The sequence below is a fragment of the Sander lucioperca genome, chromosome 19 (genome assembly GCF_008315115.2).
Source record: "Sander lucioperca isolate FBNREF2018 chromosome 19, SLUC_FBN_1.2, whole genome shotgun sequence".
NCBI classification, from domain to species: domain Eukaryota; kingdom Metazoa; phylum Chordata; class Actinopteri; order Perciformes; family Percidae; genus Sander; species Sander lucioperca.
The window spans coordinates 2,882,999-2,898,224 of NC_050191.1; the positions used below are offsets into that span (position 1 = coordinate 2,882,999).

Consider the following 15,226-nt stretch of genomic DNA (forward strand, 5'->3'; position numbering starts at 1 on the left):
CAAACTGAGCCACTGACATGATGAAGTAGACTTTGAGTCGATAGGGAGAATCCTGCAGCTCTGGTGCACGCAAAAGTATCTCATGCTCACAAGAAACCCATCTAAGGCTAGCCAAATGATGCTAACAAAGTGCTGCTAATGTTATGTGGCTAAAGTTAATATTTCACTTTCACAGCATGGAATCAGTTAACAGTAACCTCTTCATCTTTAAGTTTGTTGATGACACTATCAGGTACATTTGGTTGTGTTGTTCATTTATTCTGACTGCTACTCAGATTGGTTTCTCCTGAGCACGAAAAATCTTGATCGCACCAGAAAAACAAACAAAAAAATCATGTCCTGCTAGGGGCTCCGTACAAAACAAACGAGGGGTATGTGGTTGTGTATTTGGTTGTGTTGTGTGTATTTGCAGCGCGTTTGCTAAATGCTGCGCATGTGTGTTTTCTTAATTTGCTTGTGTTTGGTCTATTTGTATGTTTTTTTTTTTTTTAGTTGCAGTGTGTTTGCCCCTGTTGTCCACCGTACAGATGGGTTAAGATTCTCCTTCTTCTTTCTTCTGCTGCTGTAAAGGTAATGTTACCGGCTGCAGCTGCACCAGGTCAGTGGGAATGTTTTCCCGCCTCTTGATGCTTCCAATGTGGTGACGGTGACACTGACATGACACATTTAGTTGGGGGGTGGATGGAAACATTCACCAACTACAACAACTCAGTTACAGTTCTCACCTGATACAAACAACGTTCCTCTTTAAGGATGACTGAAGGAGTTTGGTCATCAGTCCAGTCAGAGCAGCAGATTCTCTCCACACGTTAAAACTCTTTCTCTTGAAGGTAAAAAAAAAAGAAGTCAGAAATGTTGGTAAAGGTCATGAAAAGTGACCTAAATTCAAACAACCACATCAGCAGGGTTACTGCCACTTTAAAATGTAGTGAGAGTTAAAGTATTTCTGTCAGAGCGATCAAATAAAATGTGTCCATACCTTTATGTTTAGGGAGGAGTATTGTAAAAGAGACAGATGCTTATCATCAGAGGTTAAAACCTGCAGAGCTCTGCTGCTGCTGTTAACCACGTTCTCACTAAAACACTTCTCCTTCAGTTCTCAGAAAACAACACTAAGCTGCATGAGGAACAAACAAACCACTAACATTACATAATTTTCCCCTGTATGGACATATTGCACCAGGGGTACATTTCTGGTGTACGAGCAGATTGACAAATTTTAGTATTTTAATTGATTCTATAAAGATTCCTTCTGTGTGAGAAGTTTACATTTTGATCTGAAGCTTCTCTTGTTGAACTTTGAATGAAAAGGGGTTTGGTCAAAAGACAGAGCAACAGATTCTCTCCACATCATCTGTGGGGCTGAGAACTTGTCTGAAAACTCATCAATGGCTAAAGTACTTTATCTCCACACTGAACCACATCTGGCTTTTTGGCTGTTTAGATATCGTCAAGAAATTAAAAAGATGAAAAGTTGATCTGTGAAATCAGCAGCTGAAAGGAAGATAAAATCTGATTCAGTCACTATAAGGAAGTCACACTTTACTCAGTACAGGAAGTAAATGCTGTATCTCTTCTAAAGAAGTCAGAAACGTTGACAGTCGAGGGCGAGAGAACAAGAGAGAGAGACGGAGAGGCACGATGGCTGAATTCAGACGGATTCAAATTACGTCATTTGTGATTCTGCTGCTTCAGTTTACAGGTAAGGACCCAAAACACATACATGACTAAAAGAAATGTTAATGATAGTATTTAAGTGACTAACATTGATATAAATGAAACAGCCAAGTTTGCTGTTTGTTTTGAAAATGGTGTGTCGAGTGGATTTTGATTAAGGCAAGTTTGCTGATCTTTGTTGTAATTAATGATCATCCTCTCACATAACCTAACTATACACATAAATGCCAAATTCTTATCTCAGTTTGTCTCATCTTCAACAGCAGTAGCTGGTCAAAACCCCCTCTCCTTCACTGTCAGAGCTGGAGATGAAGTCACTCTGCCTTGTGAAAATGGGATAATTCAGGACAACTGTGACCAAACTACTTGGCTTTCTAGTCGTATTGGGGGAACATCAGCAGTAGCGCTGATAGAGCTTGGGCAGGTTAAAGATGAGATTTCCAAAGCTAAACCAGACAGACTGAGTGTTACAGAGAAATGTTCTTTGGTTATAAAGAATGTCACAGAGGAGGATGTTGGTCGTTACACCTGCAGACAGTTCAGATCTGGAGAACAGCAAGGTCCAGATGCTGAGGTTTTTCAGTCTGTTGTTACCAGTGAGTATTTACATCATAATGTTTACTAACTGTCTTGTTAGAACAATATACTGAAACATGACAATAATTATGATTACAGTGGTGAAGTTAATTTAACTATTGTTGTCCTTCTCTCACAATATCTCCATCTTCACCAGTTGATGAACAGAAGAACACTGATGATACGGTCACTTTGAACTGCTCTGTGTTGACAAATTCTAGGTGTGAACACACAGTGAAGTGGCTGTATGAGGGTAATGAGACTGACATGGAGATAACACTGCATACCTGTTCAGCCAGTGTGTCATTTCCTCCTCATCTTCATCAGAAGTTACTGAAGTGTAACGTGACAGATAAGAAGAATGGAAACATGCTGCAGTTTGATGTAAGCCTCCGGTCCTCACATGAGAAAACAGGTACAGTTGGTTTTATTTGATGGATTTTAACGTTTAAGATAACATTATTCTTTCACATTTAGTCTCTTTAGATGGTAAATTTGAGGTACTTCATCAACATGTGTTGTGTTTTTAGTTACTTCATATCATATTAAACTAAATTTAAAAGGAAACACAAGAGCAGGGAAAGACAATACATCATCTGCAAAGGAGGAGACTTCAACAAAACTAGATAGTGACTTAACAACAAATATATTTCATGTTTTTATTCTCTTCAGGCTGGTGGAGGGTCATCATGGTGTCTGTGGGTTTAGCAGCACTCGTAATAACTGTTGTGGTGGTCAACATATGGATGAGAACTAAAGGTGAGAACATTCACAGATGTCATCTTTAGAAGAAGATTTAATGAATGTCTAATGAACAAGAACAATTGATGAAGGTAGATTTACAGTGTGGAAACTAAAGTCTGCTCTTGTTTGTCTTTTCAGGAAACAGAACCCAGATGGATGGCAATGCTGTAAGTTTTAAAACTGAATAATCAAACGCTTGTCTTTATGATATATTTCACTATTTACAATAAGAATAAACAGTGCTGACTGGATTGTTTAGAGTCTAAGTGTCTGCAGCAACAAAGGAGATGTATTTGTTCCATTTGATCTCAGAATCTCCAGTGTGTTGTGTTGTTTTTCACAGGAGCATCATGATGAAGATGAAGGTACAGTGACCTATGAAAATGTTGGCGAACCTTCTGTTTCTATCAGACTCCACTGATCAACAACTTCAACATCAACTCACCAAAAAAAGATGAAAACTGTAACATCATTTTGAGTCATATCTAAAAACCGAAGTGTAACTTGTATTTCAGTTGAATAATTATGTCTTAATGTGAAGATTTGACCCATTGTTTTTAAAGGTAAAGCTTTGCTCAATTTTTTAAATCTCTGTGTATATATGTATTAGAAATTAAAGGGGAACTGTACAGATTTTTTTAGCTTAATTTACCTTAACTCAACAGCTTCAGAGTCATAGGAATGGTTATATGACTTTTTTTGTGTTAATGGTTGTTGTCTCACTCCCCCCTAGCACCTGTGAGTGAAAACCACCTTGCAACTTTGGTTTGACAAATTGATTCACGGCACTGCACTCGCACACGCTCCCATCCAGGAACCGGCGAACTATAAGAACAAGGTAGCGATGGAGTTTGTCATACTATCGTCATGGCTGAGCCGGCAAAAAAGAAGCAGAAAGCTAGGAAAGCATTGTCGGAGGAACAGAGAAAGAGGAAACGGCAGACTGACCGAGTGAGGAGTCAGACATGAGCAAACATCGGACCTGCGTTTTCAGAATATGAATATGAAAACAAATGCACATGACCAGAGGGAGAAGATGGGAGGGGGGAGAGTCGCCAGTGAGTTTTTACAACAGCGTTGCCAAATATCTATTCTGAAGCTGTAGGGGGAGCTCTATAGAGAAACCTGCGAGCAAAAAGCGAGAAAACAGCGAAGAAATGGCCAAAACTACATAGAGCCCCTTTACGATAAGAGAAACTTTATTGTCATCCTTTTATATACAATGCAGTACAGTGCATATAGGAACAGAAACGTGTTCTCTAGTCCCGGTGCAAAACAAAAGAATGAACAAATCAACATGAGGTGAAAACAACAAGATACAAAACAGTTACAGAACAAGATACAAGACAAGGAACAAACATTTAGTGAAATAATAGAAAAATATACATACAGGGGAAAATATAAATAGACAGAGTGAAAATAAATGGAAACAAATGTAAAGCAGTTCCCTGATAATATGTATGTAATATAATAACAGTAATCCATTTTAATTCATAATTCTGTTGTAAACATGTTCATTGGAAGTCTAATATGTTTTTTACACATTGTTGTGTGGTTTTGAATGAGCTTTCAGTCTTAAGTGTCTCTTTATTATAAGTGAGAATTATATAATCTGCAAATAAATAAAGTGCTTTATGATAACTCATGCATTGTGTTTTGTATAACTGTTTTGTAGATTACAGGTCATTTTCTTCACTATTATTTCTTTAATTCTGTCTAAGTGAATTATTCAGGATACAGAATGTAACTCTGTCCTTACTGTTACTGTCCAGCAAAGATAGAACCTGTCATTGTTTATTTCTGGGGTCCTGCTGCACTCCAGATAGTTTCTGGTTGACATTTCTGGAACATTCCCAATTTGGTTCAAATCAAATTTTTCAATATAGAGTATACTTTGTGTTGGTTTAACATAAAAAGATGAACAAATGATATGGACATCTTCAAGGGACGGTTATTGGGCGTTTTCTTTTCAAACTCTACATGCTCACACCTGCTCAATTTGACAAAACAGTTCAATCTCTCACTATAATTATACCGAGGCCCCAAATTCCATTCAGTTAAACACAAGTAAAAGCAGCCAGTGCTTGCGTTAAAACCCTTTCTGTCAACCCTGTGAAAACCAAGCCATTTCTGAGCAGTTTTTGCTCCTGTCACATTATGACTCACTGTGGGCTCATTTTTCATCTCAGGTTAACAAACACGACCATGGCCAGAAGCAGGAATAGCTCCTAAATGTCTTTAGAGCATCTAGACTATATTTTGATCTGTCAATGCCGCTGTCCGTGGTTCTGAAGTAGCAGATGGATTTCTTTGTTTTTGTTTTTAAGATTATTTTTGGGGCTTTTTTGCCTTTTAAAGTGGCGACAATCAATGTTCCTATGGAAACAATATATGACAATGTGGCGATGAAAAGGGGTTGCTCATTGTGATGAACCTACAAAGAATTATCAGCTGAATCTGCTGCTCCCTTCAGCTTTACAGAGCTTCATAGTGAGTTTCAGCTCATTGTTTTGCTGTCCGGCCAAAACCTTTACTGTTCTGTTTCACACTCAGCTCTCAGAGCCTCATTTTCTAACACAAAAGGCTTTAAAAAGCCATCGTACACTCCCTGCTCAGCAGCAAACAGCAGACAGACACAGTTAGAGACTAGCTGGTGAACAAAGTGGAGCATTGAGCAGCCAAAGAAACACCACTATAATACAGTTAATGACAGAAAACATAAAAAGGAAAAACGTAAGTTAGATTTGTTTGATAATTTATTTATTTTTAAATAGAGAAACAGTTGAATCAGATAATTCAACATTTCCCTGAGGGAACACATATATATTTCAATCAGGAGAGACTTCGTTGCAGATATGCAAACATTTATTAGTAAGATATCACAAAGTAATTACAAACATAACTTTGGAGATTAGACTCCATTGTACACGGGGTATATATACAATTCTAAGGTTTAGGAAAACCAAAACATATCCCCCAATGGAATCTAGACACTGGTGGTGGTGAGGAAAATCCGTATAGGCAAAACGAGCCGTCAGCCGGGAGAAGACCGAGAACCCGTGCCGAATATGGCTGGAGGTAGAAGGGGAGGAGGCAGGTCGCACTCTCGTCTGAAAATACAACTGACAGAAGCAGGAGAGAACAGATTTAAAACATGGTAGTCATTTTTCTGATTGGTATACAGAAACGTAACACCCACCTACCATCTGATCAGTTAAAGAGAAGAGAGACAATGTAATTGAAGTCTCCCTGACAGAATTTATGCTGAGCTACATTAGAGTGCGGATCGGGCCGCATTTTTCTGTCCGAGCCCGGCCAGCGTCCAACAGAGCAGTAACCGAACCCGACCCGAGCCCGACAGGCATTAAGATATTTATGTCCGAGGCCGAAACAGTTAAAATCACATTTTTTTCTCATACTAATGACACATGTACGTTTGTTTGTGTGGAAAGCTTTTATTAAACAACTGTAGGAAGGCATTCAGAAATGTCAACAGATGAGGCATCAGCACACACGGGGCAACAAGCGTACGTTAACACAGGCACGCACCTACACAATAACCTTTTTTCAATTTAAATTGTCCAATGCCTTATCGCGCTGATGTGACCGAGTCCGACCCGAACCAGTGTCTCCCACACATAGAGTATTGTGTGGCGGTGCCTCACTATCAACACCGGCCAGCACATTGCGTTTCGTTATTTTATTATTTTTTAACGCTATTTAAAATATGTTCTTCTGCATTTCCTTTCCCTGCTCTCCTCCGTCTCTCTGTCACTTGTGACACACACACACACACACACACACACACACACACTGCGGTGTTGTTTTTTTTAAGCCCCCAACGTCACCTTCCAGGCACCGCAGCAATGGTTATGTTTAAGGTTACGGTGAGGGTTAGTGCCTGTAAGGCGACGTTGGAGGCTTAAAACACCATCGAGCCCACCGTGCACACAGCGTCTGTCTCCATCAAGAGAGAAGACGGCTGGCGAAATTCACAAGTTCACGAAAGGTTGGTATCTATCTCGTGAACACCTTTACACAATTCACAATCACCGACCCGACTCTTAGCAAACAAGCGATTGTGCCCGCTTTAGAAAGTTAACTAGTCGCAAGTTTGCTGTAAAATGCAGTTGGGTTGTCGAGGTCAAAACACTATATGTAGCAGCTGTGAATCAAATAAACGTATTATAAATAATGTTATGTCATTTTTTACTCTTACACTGAATGTTTGCTGCTTCAATCCAGATGAGTATTGAAAAGTATTTTCCGCGACTGAAAAAGGCCCGTGTTGAGGATGAGGACCAGCCTGAACCGGAGGTATCAGTCTGAAACAGAGCTCAACAGTCTGACCAGTGGAATTAGTTATGTTATTAATTTGTTTAATATATTTTCAGGCTTCAACAAGTGAAAGACAGGGGAGAGAAAGAGATAGATTCGTTAGTCATTGAAGAAGGAGAGGAGGACAGCATCAAACTGTGTGTCTCAGGCATATAACATGAAAACATTCTCATTGTTAACTTCAACAGTGGTTAAACATAAAGAAAAAAAACTTTCCTTTCCAGTGTGGGTGTGGTCAATATGAATGAGCTGACAGTTATTGTCTTTTTCTCAGTCTTCAGCAATATGAGGGCGTGTGTATGTGTTGAGCACCAGTGTACGTACCAGCGCCGCTGCTGTACAGTTCAGTTCACTAGGCGCTAGTGTGGTGTATGTGTGAGAGCACAAGCGCGGCGTCAGTTAGTCCAGTTCACAGTTCAGCTCTGACTGCGCATAGTATCTTGTGTTGTCAGTGTTAATAGCAAAGTGTGGTGCAGATATTACCCACAAACAGCAGAGATCGCACTTGAAGGATGTCTGATGGCTGGCAGGGTAAACTTCCTAAGGAAGTTGTCGCACCAGCGGAGGAAAAGCCGCCGTTTTCCCTCTGCATGCAGGATGGGCCACAGCTACAAACTTGAAATCGCGTCTTCCCACGCAGTTCACACACGGAGCGGGGGAGGGGTGGCGGTAACGTTCCAACCCAGCACTCCTCGATCTCCACGAAGTTCAAACTAGCTCTTACTGAACAAAACTCTTGTAAAGTTAACTTTAGCACTTCTAGCGACCTAGACGATATGAACACCAGCACTAGACTCACACTTGAATGCTCTTCCAGTCGTCTTCCTCCGTGTAGCTAGTCTGTGTCTGTGCATCGCTCTGCAGCTCAGTTAGAAGCTAAAGCTAACACTCACTTTTGTTCACTGGAGCTCGGTTTCGTCGCTCACACTGTCGAAGTAAACGGGAAACCTAAACGTAACCGCGTTACGGACTTTAGGACACGTTATATGACCACTCGATGATAACTCTTAAACTATGACTTTAGGCGCCGCAGTGTAGCTCCACACCGCTAACGTTCTGTCCTTCGCTACAGAACTCGAACCTCCTATGGCGCCATTTTGATGCTACAAAACGATCACCTCCCGTTAGCATCCCATCGACTGCTATTCATTTTGACGTCACTTTGACAGAGAATAACATTACATCTGAAGCGTTTAAAGACTCTATTTGTCCATTGTTTATTTCTAAAGAAACACGACAATGTATAAAAGGCTCCATTACCTTGTACCTCACGTTATGGCTCCGTAGCAGACGTTTTTATAAAAATAGGCTAACGATTGTGTCATAACCACGAGACTTACTGTCGCACAGTAGAGGAATTACCGTATAGTACAGGAGAAGCTCGCAGGCAGTTTCGATTTACATTAGCTGTTTAGGTTTAATTACTAATGTTAACTAGCATTTTAGTTAGCAATAATTAGCCTGTGTCTATGTTATCTCCTTACATATACCTGCGCTCTCCATCTCTGCAAGATTCGAAATGATTGAGATTTCTCTTGGCACAGCTACCAGAAGACTTCCAACTTTCAGACACGTTGCTCACGTCACATCTACGTCGTCTCTCTCAGCTGGAGGCTGCTCAGTAACGCTCAGCCATCACCGGAAGAGTGCTTCTAATATCCTTCACTGGTCTCCGTCCAGAGACACGGGATCTGTTGGTCCACTTTATATACTGTCTATGGTCTCACCCTCTGACTCTGCTCGTGCACCCCCCTCCTGCACGTTCACCTGAGCTCAACTCTTAAAGGGCCAGCAACTATTTGTACCTGCTACATTTACTTGAGTCTTTTCTTTTCATGCCACTTTCTTCTTCTACTCCGCTACATTTCAGAGAGAAATGTTGTACTTTTTACTCCACTACGTTCATCTGACAGCTTTAGTTACTAGTTTTGCATCGAGTACTTTTACTTTTAATACTTTAAGTACATTTTCCTGATGATACTTTTACTTAAGTAACATTTTCAATGCAGGACTTTTACTTGTAACGGAATATTTTTACAGTGTGGTATTAGTACCTGTACTTAAGTAAAGGATGTGAATACTTCTTCCACCACTGTTTACCACTATAAAGACCACTTTACTATGACAACAAAGATGTCTGCTGTCTTGAAGCTCATAAACCATAGAATTTCATGCAGGTTATAGCTTCTTGATCATGCAAATGTTTTTGCAAATTTATGAAGATGGACATGTTCTATGCAAGTCTTTCACCCACTTTGTGGTTTTTTGGCTTAACTTTGGAGCTTTTTACATAATGTAGCCCTTGTCACACGACCAATTAATATTTCCATAATGGCTATCCAAAATTGTGATACCATGGAACCAGCACTGATTTAAAGTGGCAGACGGAGCCTATAGTAAATGTGTATTGTATTTGGATATACAATTTGTTTAAAGTGCTCATATTATGCTCATTTTCAGGTTCATAATTGGATTTAGAGGTTATATCAGAATAGGTTTACATGGTTTAATTTTCTAAAAACACCATATTGTTGTTGTACTGCACATTGCTGCAGCTCCTCTTTTCACCCTGTGTGTTGAGCTCTCTGTTTTAGCTACAGAGTGAGACCTCTCACTTCTGTTCCATCTTTGTTGGGAGTCACACATGCGCAGTACCTAGGTAAGGACTACTAGCCAGTCAGAAGCAGAGTATGAGGGCGTGCCATGCTAGCAGCTAAGCGAGCATTATAACGTGTGTAACAAAGTGATGCACGTTTGTCACGGAAGTAAAGGCTGGGGTTACACTGAGGACAGCAAAATTAAGTTTATTTGGGAAATAAGGGTAGGGGGAAGAGAATGGGGTAGTGGGAAGGTGGATGCCAGGAATGAGAGCGCGGGCACAGAGACTGGAACGGGGAACAGAGAGGAAGCTCCGGGAGCACGGGGAGGCCGGAGCTGAGAGATCCGAGAGGGAGGCACTGGAGCACGCGGAGTCGAGGAGTGGACGTGGGGAAGAATGGAGGCTTGAGTGGAGGCAAGCTGGAGCAGGGAGCCACGAGGAGGGGACTGGATGGCGAAGCCAGCTGACTGTAGGCAGAGTGACGGTGAAGGTAATGACTGGAAGGAGAAGACACAGAAAAAGGGTTACAAAAGCACTGGCAGGGAATAACACAAGGAATAATTCTCAGGAGCTTGAGACGTGTGTCACCTGCACTTTTAAATGAAAACAAGTGAAACTAATAATGAGTATGATGTTTTATTAGCAGAATTACATTGTGTTCAATCCTACCCAATATTTCCTATATTACAAGCAGATTTTCTATGCTGTATTCTGATAAAATGCCCCCCTGGGCCCCCCTGACTGATTATCGGTCCCCCCCTGTGCCACCCCACTTAAAAACATCCTGGAGTCCCCCGTGCCTGAGAGCCTTATCTGGTCATCATCATCAGAGGGTAAAACCTGCAGAGCTCTGCTGCTGCTGTTAACCACATTCTCACTGAAACACTTCCCCTTCAGTTCTTAGAAAACACCACTAAGCTGCAGTGAGCAACCAACAAACCACTAAAACATCATCATTTTCCCTGTATGGGCGTATTACACCAGGGGTATCAGGGGTCAAATTCTGGTGGGCGAGCAGTTTGACTAATTTCTGCATTCATGTGTCGTCACCGTGAAGCTTTTGCTCTGTATTTTAAGGACATCGATGCACGATTGCGTTTGCAACTCAACTTCTTCAGAACTCCTTTTTTCAAGACGTCATAAACATCATTGTCACAAATGTACTTGAGAACCAAGTATTAGATGAGAGAAAACTGTGTAGAAATGTATGTGGAATCCTGTTAAATCTAATATCTTCGTCAATCTAAAATAAATCAGCTCATATTAATGTTTCTCATGTTTCATACAGCAAGGTAATTCGTGCACTTTTCATTCACTTAGCTCAACTTTCAATTGTATTGAGAATTAGTTATTAAAAGGCAAATACCCCTGTGCACAGAGAGTGAGAAAAACCATGGCACCCCTTTCCAAAGACATTCTGTTAATGCAGGTTGTGAGTATAGACAGGAAGTGTTTGACTCTGAAACAGCACTATAGATGTGACTGTGGTTGTGTTGTGGTTTTGGAGGCTGGGTGAGTAGAGACGATCACTGTCAACTCCCACAACTCAGTTCTCAGCTGATACTCTACAGGTTTATTTATAACTTTGACCTCAAGCTTCTCTTGTTGAACTCGTTGAACTTGTGTCTTTTATCTCACTGAACCACATCTGGCTTTTTGGCTGTTTAGATATCTACATGAAATTCAAAAAGAGGAAAAATTGATCTTTCTACGTGAATTCAACAAGTGACAGAATGAGAGAAAACAAAGATTCAGTCACTATAAGGAAGTGACACTTGCGCAAAACGGGAAGTAAACGCTGTTTCTCTCCTAAAGAAGTCAGAAACGTTGACAGTCGAGGGCGAGAGAACAAGAGAGAGAGACGGAGAGGAACAATGGCTGAATTCAGACGGATTCAAATAACTTTATTTGTGATTCTGATGCTCCAGTTTACAGGTAAGGACCCAAAACACATACATGACTAAAAGAAATGTTATTGATAGTATTTGAATAACTTACATTGATTTAAGTGAGACGGCCAAGTTTTCTGTTTGTTTTGAACATGGTGTGTTGAGTGGATTACTGTGCTGATCTTTGTTGTTTTTTGTAATAATCATCCTCAAACATAACCTAACTATACACATGAATGGCAAATTATTATCTCAGTTATGTTTATCTCATCTTCAACAGAAGTAGCTGGACATAACTCCCTCTCCTTCACTGTCAGAGCTGGAGATGAAGTCATTCTGCCTTGTGAAAATGTGATAATTCAGGACTGTAGTAGCACTACTTGGCTTTTTAGTCGTAAAGGGGAAACAGCAGTAGCGCTGATAGAGCATGGGCAGGTTAAAGATGTGATTCCCAAAACTAAATCAGACAGACTGAGTGTTACAGAAAAATGTTCTCTGGTTATAAAGAATGTCACAGAGGAGGATGTTGGTCGTTACACCTGCAGACAGTTCAACAAATCAGGACAACAACAAGGTCCAGATGCTGTGGTTCATCTGTCTGTTGTTATCAGTGAGTATTTACATCATAATGTTTACTAACTGTCTTGTTAGAACAATATACTGAAACATGACAATAATTATGATTACAGTGATGAAGTTAATTTAACTCTTGTTGTCTTTCTCTCACAATATCTCCATCTTCACCAGTGGTAGAACAGAAGAACACTGATGATACAGTCACCTTGATCTGCTCTGTGTTGACATATTCTGAGTGTGACCACTCAGTGAAGTGGCTGTATGAGGGTGATGAGAATGACGTGAAGATAACACCTCATACCTGTTCAGCCAGTGTGTCATTTCCTCCTCATCTTCATCAGAAGTTACTGAAGTGTAACGTGACAGATAAGAAGAATGGAAACACTCTGCTGTGTAATGTCGGCCCCCAGTCCTCTTGTAAGAAAACAGGTACAGTTGGTTTTATTTGATGTATTTTAACTTTTAAGATGATTATTCTTTCTTGTTTAATCTCTTCAGATAGTAAATATGAAGTATTTTAACACCATTTGTTGTGTTTTGTTGTTTTATAACAAAATCAAAAGGAAACACAACAGTGGGAACAGATAACACACCAACAACACCAGGTACTTAACATCATACTCTCTCTCTCTCTCTCTCTCTCTCTCTCTCTGTCTCTCTCTGTCTCTCTCTCTCTCTCTCTCTCTCTCTCTCTCTCTCTCTCTCTCTGTCTCTCTCTCTCTCTCTCTCTCTCTCTCTCTCTCTCTCTCTCTCTCTCTCTCTCTCTGTCTCTCTCTCTCTCTCTATCTCTCTCTGTCTCTCTCTCTGTCTCTCTCTCTCTCTCTCTCTCTCTCTCTCTCTCTGTCTCTCTCTCTCTCTCTCTCTCTCTCTCTCTCTGTCTCTCTCTCTCTCTGTCTCTGTCTCTCTCTCTATCTCTCTCTGTCTCTCTCTCTGTCTGTCTCTCTCTATTTCTTTCTCTCTCTTTCTCTCTCTCTCTGTCTCTCTGTCCCTCTCTCTTTATCTCTCTCTCTGTCTGTCTCTCTTTATCTCTCTCTCTGTCTCTCTCTCTCTCTCTGTCTCTGTCTCTCTCTCTCTCTCTGTCTCTCTCTCTCTGTCTCTCTCTCTCTGTCTCTCTCTCTCTCTCTCTCTCTCTCTCTCTCTCTCTCTCTCTCTCTCTCACTTCCGGTGTGTCTGGGTGCGAGTTGAAGGAGTGTGAGCGTGACTGGAGAGCTTGTGAGTGAAGCTGATTTTTTCTATCTTTTCTCCTTGCTGGTTTGCTGGTCTTTTCTATTTTTTCTTTTTTGGTTCTTTGTTGGGCCGCGTGCTATCCACTTTATCGGGGAAGCATGTCGGTCCCACGTGGGCAGGTTTTGAGTTCACTCACGCGGCGTAATGCGGTTAAAGTAGCCGCCGCGGTGAGTGTGGAGGAATGTTGTCTTGCTGTTGGTGAGGTTGTGGGGCATGGGAGCGTGCTATCCGCCTCCAGAATGAATGGTGCCGTTGTGGTGTTTCTTAATAGCGTTGATAAAGTCAATGAAGTAGTCGAACACGGAATAGTCATTGGTGGTGATTTTGTCTCTGTTCTTCCTCTTTCATTGCCAGCTAAGAGAGTCACTTTATCAAACGTTCCACCGTTCGTAAGCGATGACATTTTGACGCAAGCTTTATCTCGCTATGGAAAATTGGTATCTCCGATCATAAAGATCCCAATCAATTGCAGATCACTGTTGTTGAAACACATTGTTTCGATCAGGCGATTATATGATTATTCAGGATGATGGTGAGCTAGACATGACGCTCAATTTTCGAATTGACAACTTTGAATATGTGATTTTTGTCACTACCGCGAAATCAAAGTGTTTTGGTTGCGGTAGAACTGGACATTTAATTCGCAACTGTCCTGACAAAGTTTCAGACAGGGAAGCAAACGCAGTGAATGGGAACACTAAAGGCGATGGTGGTGCGGATGGTGTGGCTGACATAGTTGAGGAGGTATTGCCGGGGCCGAGCTCGGCTGTGGCGGTGACGGCTGCGGGTGTTCCCGGTGAGAGTGTGGTTGTGAGCACTCGGAGACGATACACACCACTACACTTTGAGAGGCTAGTGTTGAGGATTTACCGAGCGTAGCACCGGTTTCTGAAGATAAACGTGATGAACAAATAGAAAGTGAGAATAGTTCAGTGACTCTGCAAGAGGCAGGTGGAACGGATGGTGTGGAGAAAGAACTTTTTTTTAAAGTACCTTCTAATAAAAGGAAGATAATTGATAAAATGTTTGATGCCAAAATAAGTAAAAGGAGTGAAGTGCAAGAAGATGATAGATGATAGATCAGGAAACGGAAAGTGATGGTGGGTCTTCTGACTCCAGTACACTTTCTCAGGGGGATTTTAGTGGTCGGGATTATGAACTTGATGATATTAAGTTATTCCTTAGATCAACAAAAAATAAAAGAGGTGTGCGTGTGCAGGAATATTTCCCTGATGTTAAGCAGTTCGCTGAATAGACAAGAAGCCTAATGGCAGAGAGTTGCTTTACTAATAAAGAAGTCTATCGACTTAAGAAAATTGTGAGGAGTCTTAGTACTGATTGAAACAACGATGTCGGTTAAATTTGAAAGTAGAATGGCTGATGTTTTTCTACCTATTTGGTGGCTTTTCTTTTCCTCTTTATTATTTATGAGTGATGTTCATGTAGCTACTTTGAATGTTAATGGGGCAAGGGATTCTAGAAAAAGAGCTAATATATATGAAGTAATTAAGCAAAAGAAAATTGATGTTGTTTTGTTACAAGAAACTCATAGTGACTTGAAAAATGCTGCCGACTGGGCGAGGGAGTTTGATGGCATCCC

At 40.9% G+C, this 15,226-nt stretch overlaps 1 protein-coding gene across 1 annotated transcript in view; it reads left to right on the forward strand.

Moving 5' to 3' along the window:
• Nucleotides 1–1,584: 1,584 nt before the first annotated feature.
• Nucleotides 1,585–15,226, forward strand: part of LOC116056200 — a 44,266-nt gene continuing 30,624 nt past the window's right edge. Inside the window, exons 1-4 of the mRNA XM_035995316.1 lie at nucleotides 1,585–1,702; nucleotides 12,104–12,433; nucleotides 12,571–12,828; nucleotides 12,963–13,004. Of these exons, the coding sequence (XP_035851209.1) occupies nucleotides 1,642–1,702; nucleotides 12,104–12,433; nucleotides 12,571–12,828; nucleotides 12,963–13,004 (691 nt within the window). The 5' untranslated portion in view covers nucleotides 1,585–1,641. The remainder of the gene's footprint in view (nucleotides 1,703–12,103; nucleotides 12,434–12,570; nucleotides 12,829–12,962; nucleotides 13,005–15,226) is intronic.